Raw genomic sequence first — 12,475 nt, forward strand, 5'->3', positions numbered from 1 at the left:
TTTGCGGTACGCGGGCCTCTCACTGTTGTGGCCTCTCCCGTTGCGGAGCACAGGCTCCGGATGCGCAGGCTCAGCGGCCATGGCTCACGGGCCCAGCCGCTCCGCGGCATGTGGGATCTTCCCAGACCGGGGCACGAACCCGTGTCCCCTGCATCGGCAGGCGGACTCTCAACCACGCTTCTCTTCCTCTTTACGACCTCTTCTCTTTTTGCTCTTACTTCGTTATTAAAGTACATTTGTGACACACCCAGCCAACTTTCAACAGATACTTCCTGGAAGCTTCCATATGAAAAAAAAAAAAAAAAAAAAAAAGACCTTCCTCAAAAATTCTAGATATACCAATTACTGGCTGGGAATTCAGCAAATTATTTTTAAAACTTTGAGTATCAGTTTCTTTATCTGTAAAATAGAGGTAGAAATATTTACTATGCAGCGTTATTGTAATTTGTATACAGTGTCTAGCAAATTGCCTGGCTCCTAGTAGGTGTTCTCTAAATGCTAGTTCCTCCTTTTATTTATCTTTTGTCTTCAGCACTCATTTCAGTGCAGACAAATAATAGGAATTCATGAATGTGTGTTGAATTGAATATAAAATTGTAATATACCATCAAATGGGAACATTTAATTAGCTGTATTATCTATACATCTAGTAAAATACTGTTTGAACTCCAGTTAGATTTTTAAAAAGAAGCTAAGTAGCTCTTCCTGCTTACGTGGCCTAAAGGCGCCATTTTCTTTCAATCTGTACTAAAATAAGAATCTCCTGGAAAGGTAAATCAGATTGGTTCCATAGAGCCATATAATTATGTTGTGTTAATTTATAGGAAAACTCCTTTTAATTACCTATCTTAAAAGTTTTTTACTCTAAATCCATATGTACTTATATAACTAAGTGGACATCCTGGTCGTTTTGACACTGGGTTTTTAAGGAAAAGATCTGCATAGCCATGTGCATCTCCAAAGTATTTATGTAGATCCTTGTAATTACTTTATAAATCCTCTTTGCATACACTTCATCTGTAAGTCTTATTACAGTTATTCATTGTGGAGAACGTAGAGGTCCTTATACCATTCTCAAAAAATGAATGTCCTGGGACTTCTTGGTGGTGCAGTGGTTAAGAATCTGCCTTCCAAAGCAGGGGGCATGGGTCCAATCCCTGGTCCGGGAAGATTCCACATGCCACGGAGCAACTAAGCCCGTGCACCACAACTACTGAGCCTGCGCTCTAGAGCCTGCGAGCCACAACTACTGAAGCCCACGCTCCACAACTACTGAAACCTGCGTGCCTAGAGCCTGTGCTCTGCACACAATAAGAGAAGCCACTGCAATGAGAAGCCTGTGCACTGCAACAAAGAGTAGCCCCCACTCGCCGCAACTAGAGAAAGCCCGCCACAGCAACAAAGACCCAACACAGCCAAAAATAAATGAATAAAAAATAAAATAAATTTATAAAAAAAAGAATGTCCCATAATTCCAGTACTCTGTCTTATATGGCCAAGTGCTCATTTAGCTCTGTTTAGAGATCATTAAAAAATAATAGGCAAGAACTTCTGTTGAATTTAAAAATAATATTTAGTAAATAATGACAAATGTTGATATAAATGTAGTATAAAATCTTCATGTCTAAGAAAAATAATATTAAACAACTAATATTAAAAATTTTGGTAGCTAAATAACATTCCAGGAGCTGATCTATTGTATTGATAATTTGCATAATATTTGAATTGCAAAAAACTCTTCAATTTAATGAGTACAGTCCTTTTTCACTTAAGTGTCCTGTAAAAACCTAAAGGTTTTCCAACCAAATGAATTCTGTTTAGAATTTTGTTCAGAAAATACTTCCCAGAGCATAAAGTTTGAATTATATATCCTTGTAAAGGCTGATTTTTTTTTAAAGTTAACCCTTTAAAAATTAAATCTCAAAGACTTAAAGGCATTGTTATTCTACTTTAATTTTGCTGAGTGGAAATCTTTTAATCAAGAATATTACAAGTGGGCCTTTACATTTCTCATTGTCATTAACCTACTGAACGGTTCATGCCTGTTAAACTACTGTGTCAGGGCCTGCCTTATATGTCCATAAAAAAAGATATTCCATGAGTAAGACCAAAATGTTATCTTAACATAAACTTTCATTACTGTAATATTTTAGTTTTAATTCTGTAACATTTCGTTTTTTGACATTCACTAGTGTTGTGTATGTTTCTCTAATAAATTTTCAAAGAGCTTATTGAGGTGTAATTGACATACAATAAATAGCACATATTTAAAGGATACAATTTTTAAAATACTGACATACGTATACATCTGTAAAATCACCACCCCAACAATATAATTAACATTTCCATCACACCCCAAATTTCCTCCTCCCCTTTTTCATCTCTCCCTGCCATCCCTGTCCCAATCCCTCCCTTTCCCAGGCAACTGATTTCTTTAGATTATTATAGATTAGTTGGCTTTTCCTACAGTTTTATATATATGGAATCACACAGTATGGTACTCTTTTTTTTGAGGGGTAAGAGGGTTTTGCCTCTTTTACCCCATATAATTATTTTGGGATTCATCTATTTTTTTGTGTGTATGAATAGTTTATCTTTTTTATTGCTGAGTAGTATTTCATTATACAGATATGGCACAATTTATCCATTCATCTAATGATGGACATTTGGATTGCTTCTAGTTTTTGGCTGTTACAGATAAAGCTACAATTTTAGCTATTATGATAAAGCTGCTATAAACATCAAGTGTATTTAAAAAATTATTTCATTTTTGATTTTTACTACTTACTGGCAACCATGGCTGTCAACTCTTATCGTATAGCAATGTTTTTATGCACCTTCCCCAGCAACTTTGTAATTAGGGAAGACTATGAAAATACCTAATTTTAAACCCATTTCCTGCATTTTACCCATTTTGCTCATTCGAGGTATTGATTATAGGAAAAAAAGATCTCATTTTGAAGAGATCCTGGTTAGCATTATCTTACCTTTTATAATATCTGGCTAGCATTATCCCACCTTTTATAATATCACTAAATAAAAATTTCAAATGTAACTGAATTTAAAGCCTGCATTATCTTACCTTTTATAATATCACTAAATAAAAATTTTAAGTGTAACTGAATTTAAAGCCTGTAGTCCTTAATTAACCAAAGAGCTTACGCAAATACTTTCTTCACTATAATGATGTTATGATGAATATTTTTCTAAAGAGAATAAATGTTTCCTAATGACCATATTTTATTTCCATAAGTAAATGTGGCAGTTGAAATCTTAGTTATCAAATTTTCTTTAAACAAGGAAATATAGAAAGGATCCCTTAATGCAATACTTAAAAAGAAAAATTGAGACACAAACTAACTTGTGATTTTTATAATTTGGAAAACTTTTTACTGTTCTCATTTTTATACTTTTTTATTTTTTAAATCTCATTACTTTATAGAATTGACTTTTTAAAGGAATATTTAATTAATTTATTTATTTAGGCTGTGCCACACAGCTTGTGAGATCTTAGTTCCCCGACCAGAGATTGAACCTGGGTCTTTGGCAGTGAGAGCGTAGAGTCCTAAACTGCTGAACTGCCAGGGAATTCCTTAAAAGGTATGTTTTATATGCAATAAAAATTCAACCTCCTGAAAAGAATATTCCAAGTCTCCATTACTAACAAAAAGTATGCAAAGCTTAAAATTTGTTTCTCCTTTCCATTTATTTATTCTTAACAATATGTGTGTTTATGTGTGTGTATATGCGTATGAATATACATACACCATGGCACATATACATATATATAAAAAACTCTATTATAAGGCAACAAAAAGTATCTGTATGATATATAATTACATTAACTTTACAGTCTATTAAGAATGGAGTTTTAATTTTTAGGTAGTTTCTTGGAAAGTGGGCTTAATGTTATTTACTTTAATGGAAATATATCAACTTGATATAAATGCATGCACAGTTCTGTCTGTTGATGTGTTTTCTTAAATGGCAAACTGTGTTACACAGCATTCTGTACTGAGAACTTTTATTATAGATGAGAAAAGGAAACTATAATTTGTTTTCCAGTAGAATCTGTATGTTCAAATATTAAATACTTTTAAATAGATCTTCTTTTTATGTTGAATTTTTGATTTAGGATCATTCGTGATATCTTCCAAATTCTTTTCTTGCTTTTTATTATAGTTTTTTTGTTTGTTTGTTTGTTTTTTGTGGTACGCGGGCCTCTCACTGTTGTGGCCTCTCCCGTTGCGAAGCACAGGTTCCACACACACAGGCTCAGCGGCCATGGCTCACGGGCCCAGCCGCTCCGCGGCATCTGGGATCTTCCCAGACTGGGGCACGAACCCGTGTCCCCTGTATCGGCAGGCGGACTCTCAACCACTGCGCCACCAGCGAAGCCCTTTATTATACTTTAAAGCTAATTTGATTGAATGCCTTTTGATATTCTTTCTGTGATTGTTAATTTTTTCTGTTATTAAGAATGTAATAAATTTTTTATAGTACCAGAATAGAGATCAATTTTGGTTATTTTTCTTCTCTTTTGCTTCTTTATCTTTTTCATCAGTAGAAAGCTTTATTTGCCAGGCTAAAATATAAGCTAACATTATGATTTAGGTGAAGTGAAAAGCTAATACTAATTTTTTCTTTCAGATCTCTATAAAAATGGACTCCAAAGAGCTAACTTTGTACCATTCATAGCTGTCCTGAAGGTAAGGAAAATTAGTTACTTATGTTCAGTGACTAATATCATATTGATTGATAATGAAGGGCTTTTACAGGATTGCTATGGTCTTGCATTCAAGCAGAATTTATTTTGTTATTTGATGGTAATAGTTAAAGACTCTAAAGGAGAAAAGAATCTTTTTTATATAGTATTCATCAATATGTGCACAGGAAAAATTACAAAATATAGTCTAAATTATTGTCCAGCTGCAGCATTTGATAGTTTGCATTTTATAAATTTTAATTTGAAGTTTGCTTGTAAATTATAAGTGGAATGTTTCAACTTATACATTGATTTCTGAAAAAATGTTTAATGTTCCTTGTTTCCTTCAGGTTAATGGCCATTAACATGTTTTCCCAGCTATTAAAGTTGCTATTTTGGAGTAGCATTATTACAAAAATATTGTAATATATTTAAATGTGATTGCCATCAAGTTATCATGAAATTATGTCAGGTTGAGGTACATAAATAGTTTATTTGTGTGTATCATCACTGCATAGAGTTTACAATAGGCTTCATTACAATATGATGAAGAATAAAGTAGCCTTCTTTTTCACTGTTAATTTTAGTAATTTTTTTACACGATTATTCAATAATTCTACATTCTACCAATATTTATTGGGAGCCTACTATGTGCAAAGTGCTACATTAGGCATAATGGATAATATAATCATTAAGTAGGTTGTGTTTCTTGCTTGCAAGTCATTTATAATCTGGTTGGGCATATACTATGTACATAGGTACCTATAATACAAAGCAAAATGTTTTTGGTAAAATAATTCCCAAAAAGAAGCGTATATGCCAAAATATAATTCCTGTAATTCTCAGGCACATTTTTCCCTGTCCATAACAACATATCTAAAGAAAGGATAGAATTGTATTTTTTTTTTAAAAAGACCTAAAACCTCAAAAATTCTTATCAAGAAGAAGGAGTAAAAACATTTTATATTCACATATTCTGAAGATGTAGTCAGACAATCTTTTTGAAATATACTTTAGTTGGAGCTATTGTTAGTGCCAAACTTTATTCCCTGTGCTATTCAAACATCTGTTTCCTTGACCAATTTTAGGTTCCCAGAAGATTTTAGTTTCTCTGAGATGGTTTCAGATGTAGGAAAAAGTACTTTTTGAAGATTTATGCTGTTAGTAATTTTTTCCCCTTTGTATTCATGTTTTACATTTGAGGAGAAGGTAGATTTGCAATGTTTTCTCCATGCCAGGAATCCAAAGTAATGTGGTGTATGTAGATACCAAAATATAAACAGGGAAGCTAAGAAAAATAGATGCTAAAAATAGTTTCTTCATGTAGCATAAAATACACAAAATATAAAGAGATGGCTCACAAATGAAACAAGCTAAAAGATTCTCAGGGAGCTTTGTAGCTGTACTTTTTTAACCCCAAACCTTATTTTTTGGTCAGTTATTTGTCATACTTTAACATATAATAGCATTACTAATAGACAACTAAATTGACCAGATTGAATTTAATTCCCTTTCCCTTTCCCACCCTTAATTTTTTTTTAAAGAGGAAGAAAAACCAAAGAGATGAATAATTTGATTTGAGATCCAACAAGATCTGAGATAATACACAATTTTTTTTTTTTTTTTTTTTTTTTTTTGCGGTACGCAGGCCTCTCACAGTTGTGGCCTCTCCTGCTGTGGAGCACAGGCTCCGGACATGCAGGCTCAGCGTCCATGGCTCATGGGCCCAGCCGCTCCGCGGCACGTGGGATCTTCCCGGACCCGGGGCACGAACCTGTGTCCCCTGCATCGGCAGGCAGACTCTCAACCACTGCACCACCAGGGAAGCCTGATAATACACAATTTGAAATTAAATATGAACTGAAATTTCCAGGAAACTAAATACCAGATTGGATGAGAAAATATCTAAAATGTCTCATTTATTTAAAAGACTTTTCACATGTAACAAAACATCAGTCTGATGAAATGTACACTAGAGCTGGTTTCCCTGGAGCTTTTTTGGTGGGCGTATGAAGTTTCCCTTGTAAAGCAAAGTTGTTTCATATTCATTTTACCTATTCACCCATGCTAGCGTTACTCTTTCATTTTGGCCCAGCTGAGAGACATGTATAGTAGAAGTGGAAATACTAAATATCAAAACTTTGTTTTAAGATAGACTTAAAACAAATAGAGGATCTTAGTTTAATAAAAAGAGATTATAAACAAGATAGAAATTTATTTTGGGGAAAAGTACAGTGTAAAATCCTTTTTCTCCCTTACGTTTTTCTCTGTAAACTGAGTGATAACAAGTTTGTAATTCACCACAAGAATTTGTGATTTGTTGCTTGGAATATTGCAAAATGGCCAAAAACTTATGTAAGCTATTAGTGAACAGTATTTTCATAAGATAGTAAGAATGATGAGGAGGACTAATATGTTATTAAAAGCCATAGGTCTGGGACTTCCCTGGTGGTCCAATGGTTAAGAGTCCGCCTTCCAATGCAGGGGACACAGGTTCAATCCCTGGTCGGGGAGCTAAGATCCCACATGCTGCGGGGCAACTAAGCCCGCACGCTTTAGAGCCCAGGCGCTACAACTAGAGAGAAGCCTGCACGCCACAATGAAGATCCCGCATGCTGCAACTAAGACCCGATGCAGCCAAATAAATAAATATTAAAAATAATACAAGCCATAGGTCCATCAACAGATGAATAAACAAAATATAATATATTCATATAATGAAAATATTGTTCTGCCATAAAAAGGAGTGAAATTCTGATGTGATACATTATGGATAAACCTTGAAAACATGTTAGGTGAGATAAGCCAGATACAAAAAGACAAATATTATATGATTCCACTTATATGAGGTACCTAGGAAAGGCAAATTGATAGAGACAGAAAGTAAAATAGAGGTTACCAGGGGCTGGGAGGAAAGGGGAATAGGGAGTTATTGTTTCGTGGGTGCAGAGTCTCTGTTTAGGATGACGAAAAGTTCTGGAAATGGATAATGGTGATGGTTGCATAACATTGTGAATGTACCTAATGCCAAAATGCAGGCAGATTCTTAACCACTGTGCCAGCAGGTAAGTCCCCTTCATTGTGTTTTGATGTGCATTTCTTAAATGATTAGTGATATTGAGCATCTTTTCCTGTGCTTCTTGGCCATTTGCATATCTTCTTTGTGGATCTTATTTAAACTTTCTGTTTTAACTGGCTATTTGGACACTCTTCCGGAAGGAGGAGAGACACTGCCTTGTTACTGCCAGACATAGGTAGACGTCTGGGTTCCCTATTCAGCCTATTGACACCTGAGGCAAGGGTACTCCATGTTACTGCTGGTGGAGGGGTTTAATTTCTATTGACATTGTGGGGATGGGGAGGATGCTCATTATTGACTGGCAGGGATGAAAGTTCCGGCTCCCTACGTGGCCTTCCATCTCTTTTTTTTTTGCCTCACCGCGCGGCATATGTGGGACCTAAGTTCCCAACAAGGGATCGAACCCACATCCCCTGCACTGGAAGTGCAAAGTCTAAACCACTGAACCACCAGGGAAGGCCCTGGCCTTCCTTCTTTGACATTAGCCTGGCAGGAGTGTTTGTGGGCCTCATTACATCCTTGTGAGATTTTAATTCAAGGCTCCCTTCAGCCTTTGCTAGAATGGGTGGAGGTGGCACCACAGTTTTCTGTGGTGTTTGCTGCAGTAGAACTGTTATCGTCTAAAAGTTTTCTTTCTTGTTACACTGCCATTTTCCTGGTCCTTTGGCTAAAGAGAGCAGGCTTTTGTTGGAGCCTGATTTGTCTGTGTCAGTTGGCATTTCTGGGTCGCCGGCTTCTTCACTTCTAAGTCTGAGATATATGAGTCAAAAGAAGACTAGAGAACTCACCATTCTATTGTTATTCAGGTCTTGAGGTCCTTCGCTGTTTTTCTTTCTTTCTACTATTCGGTGTTTTCTTATGTTTGTTTTATATATAATTTCCAGGATTTTAAATTGTACATAGCAGGAGGAACAGGGGAATGTACAGCTACTCTGTCTTCCCAAAAGCAGAAGTCAGTTTATTAGCAGAATTGTCTGCTAATTCTGTCATCTCTTGTCATTTCTGATTTTGTTTCTATGGTCTGATTTTTTTTCCTGGTTGTGGGTCCTATTTTCCTGCTTCTTTGCAAGTTTAGTAATTTGTGATGGGATGATGGACATTGTGATTATTGCACTGAGTCTCTGTTATTTCCTTTAAGACTGTTGACTTTTATTGGCAAGTGTTTTTTTCTTGCAGGTCATCCTGATCCTTCTGAGGCTTGTTTTTAAAATTTGTTATTGTGTCTAGTGTAACCTTTACTCTAGGACTATATTTTAACCTTTCTTCTGGATGTCACCCTTATAGGTTCTCTACTGAATCCCCCCTCTTAGTGTTCACTGAAGTCTCTCTACTCTGGCTGTTCAGAATGCTTACATCTCCCAGCTTTGTGTGGATTGTTCTCCGCCCAGTCTTGTCAAGTTTCATCATATACATGTGCAATTTTACATTCAACTAAAGATTACAGACCTTTTCTATGTAGATTATCTGAAGCTCTTTCTCTGTATAACTTCCTCCTTACTGAACTGTACCATACAAATTACAACTGCCTCAGCTTTCCAAAACCCTGATATTGTCTCCTCAACTCATTTAGACTGCTGTGCTGAAGTCTAGAAATTGCCTCTAGATGGAAAGCCAGGGGAAATATAGTACTTGCTTGCCTAATTTACTTCCCACGTCTCAGGGAAACATCAGATGTTTCACATGTTTTATCCAGTGTTTTAGTGATTTATGGCAGGAGGGCAAAATTGAGTTTCAGCTACTCTGCCTTGGTCAAAAGCATTAGTCTTTTTCTTAGTTTTTAGTTGTAAAGAAGAATAATGCAGGATTTTTTTTTTTTTTTTTTTTTTGTAATTTGGGAACTCAGAGCCATATTTTTCCATAGATACAAAAATATAAATAGGATAACTATTAAAAAAAAACAGTGATGGGCACGTCTTTCTCTCCCATGTTTAGAGGATTTGTTAAGTAAAAGATGGTATAGTCACATGAGGGGATATACTAGAGTTATTTAGAATGAAATTTTCAAAACACGTGATCATGTAGAATAATGCTCATGGATAATATGAGTGAAAAAAATATGATGTAAGAGTATATTACTCTCTCAACTATGGAAGTAATATACATACATGGAAAATAGTGGAAATAAATATCCCAAAATGTAAAGAGAACTTATTTCTGAATAATAAGATTATAGATGATTTAAATTATCTCTTTTAGACCTTTCAAAGACTTCTGGAATGATACTGTATTATTTTTATAATAAAAAACATTTTTAAGTAGGTAAATTTTTCCCCACCCTTCCTAGAAAATCAGCAGACCTGGATAAGACTACCCATATTCAAAACTGAGAAATCAGCAAAAAGCAAAATGGACTGAACATGGGTCCCATGTATAGAGACTGTTAAAAAGATGAAATGGCAAGCATAAGAAGGAAGCATCAGGAGCAGATGGGAGAGGTAGGCATGAACCAACAAGTAAAAGCACTTGAAGAATATGCTTTAGAAGAAGAATTATCTCAGGAAACGGGATTTTTTTTTCAGATAACACTTTGTTATATTTTAAAAGAAATTAGGGACTTTCCTGGTGGTCCAGTGGTAAAGAATCCACCTTACAGTACAGGGGACGCAGGTTCCATCCCTGGTTGGGGAACTAAGATCCCACATGCCATAGGGCAACTAAGCCCGCGCACCACAATTACTGAGCTCATGTGCCTCAACTAGAGAGCCTGTGTGCCGCAAACTACAGAGCCCACACTCTCTGGAACCCGCACACCACAAGTACAGAGTCTATGTGCCTTGCAGCCTGCACACCACAACTAGAGAAGAGAAAACCACGCCACAACTAGAGAGAAGCCCGCGCACCACAACGAAGAGCCTGTGCGCTGCAACGAAAGATCCGATGCAGCCAAAAAATAAAATAAATTTTTTTTTTTAATATTTTTTTTGGAACTCTTTTTCTTCCTTCTTTTCCCTTCCCTTTCTGAACAATTCATTCCAAAAGCCATGAAGTGGGCTGAACAAGGTAGACATGCATGCTGTGGTACCGGGGCACGAACCCGTGTCCCCTGCATCGGCAGGCGGACTCTCAACCAGTGCGCCACCAGGGAAGCCCTTTTTTTAAAAAAAATAAAAAAGGAGAGTGAAAATACAATAGGACTAGTTAAAAGAAAAAGAAATTAATGTTATGGTACTGATGAAATAAGAGATCAGAGATGAAAAAATGTAAAATCAGATGAAAAATGAGCTGGCAGAGCTAAAATAAAACAGACTGAAGGTGGACTCATTAAAAAAGTGAAAAGTGTTTTAGCAAAAGTAAGTTAAAGAATCAACACTACTGAAAATAAAATCAGCTATACAGAGATCAGAGTTAAGAAAAGAATCACACTAAATGAAGTCAGAATAATCGGAGATAAAAACTATTACAGAGAAGGTGCTAGTATGGAAAATAGACAACAGAGATCAAATATTCACATAATTAGTATTTCTAAAAAAGAGAACATAAAGATAAAATAAAAGAATAATGTATTTTTCTGGTGCAAAACTGCACTTCAAGGATAAGGACAGAATCCTACAATTACATAGAAGAAGAACCAATGGGAAAAAAATCAAGCTGGACTGAGACTTTTCCACCACAAGTTGATACTGGAATAGAATAGAATAGTTTTTACTATATTAAAAAAGAAAAGATGTGTCCTCTTGTCTGCTAGGCTGTTATGAAAATCGAAGCCCACAGATGTATATTTTTGGATATATGGTAACTCAAGAATTACAGCCCTCATGGAGCTTCCTGAAGAACTTACTTTAAGATTTTGTACTACCAGTCAAAGCTAATAACTTATTAATGGAGATATTATGGTAAGAAAACGTTGGTGTTGCACAGCAAAGGAAACCATAAACAAGACCAAAAGACAGCCCTCAGAATGGGAGAAAATATTTGCAAATGAATCAACTGACAAAGGATTAATCTCTAAAATTTACAGGCAGCTCATGCAGCTCAATAACAAAAAAATAAACAACCCAATCCAAAAATGGGCAGAAGACCTAAATAGACATTTCTCCAAAGAAGATATACAGACTGCCAACAAACACATGAAAGAATGCTCAACATCATTAATCATTAGAGAAATGCAAATCAAAACTACAATGAGATATCATCTCACACCAGTCAGAATGGCCATCATCAAAAAATCTAGAAACAATAAATGCTGGAGAGGGTGTGGAGAAAAGGGAACACTCTTGCACTGCTGGTGGGAATGTGAATTGGTTCAGCCACTATGGAGAACAGTATGGAGGTTCCTTAAAAAACTACAAATAGAACTACCATATGACCCAGCAATCCCACTACTAGGTATATACCCTGAGGAAACCAGAATTCAGAAAGAGTCATGTACCAAAATGTTCATTGCAGCTCTATTTACAATAGCCCGGAGATGGAAACAACCTAAGTGCCCGTCGTCGGATGAATGGATAAAGAAGATGTGGCACATATATACAATGGAATATTACTCAGCCATAAAAAGAAACGAAATTGAGCTATTTGTAATGAGGTGGATAGATCTAGAGTCTGTCATACAGAGTGAAGTAAGTCAGAAAGAGAAGGACAAATACCGTATGCTAACACATATATATGGAATTTAAGAAAAAAAAAATGTTATGAAGAACCTAGGGGTAAAACAGGAATAAAGACAGAGACCTACTGGAGAACAGACTTGA

At 35.7% G+C, this 12,475-nt stretch overlaps 1 protein-coding gene across 1 annotated transcript in view; it reads left to right on the forward strand.

Annotated features, from left to right (window-relative positions):
- The window catches only part of AFG1L (AFG1 like ATPase), a 195,393-nt gene that overhangs the window by 94,443 nt on the left and 88,475 nt on the right, over positions 1 to 12,475 (forward strand). Inside the window, exon 7 of the mRNA XM_007447258.1 lies at positions 4,651 to 4,709. Coding sequence (XP_007447320.1) covers positions 4,651 to 4,709 — 59 coding nt within the window. The remainder of the gene's footprint in view (positions 1 to 4,650; positions 4,710 to 12,475) is intronic.

The sequence above is a fragment of the Lipotes vexillifer genome, unplaced genomic scaffold (genome assembly GCF_000442215.2).
Source record: "Lipotes vexillifer unplaced genomic scaffold, Lipotes_vexillifer_v1.1 scaffold515, whole genome shotgun sequence".
In the NCBI taxonomy this organism is placed as follows: domain Eukaryota; kingdom Metazoa; phylum Chordata; class Mammalia; order Artiodactyla; family Lipotidae; genus Lipotes; species Lipotes vexillifer.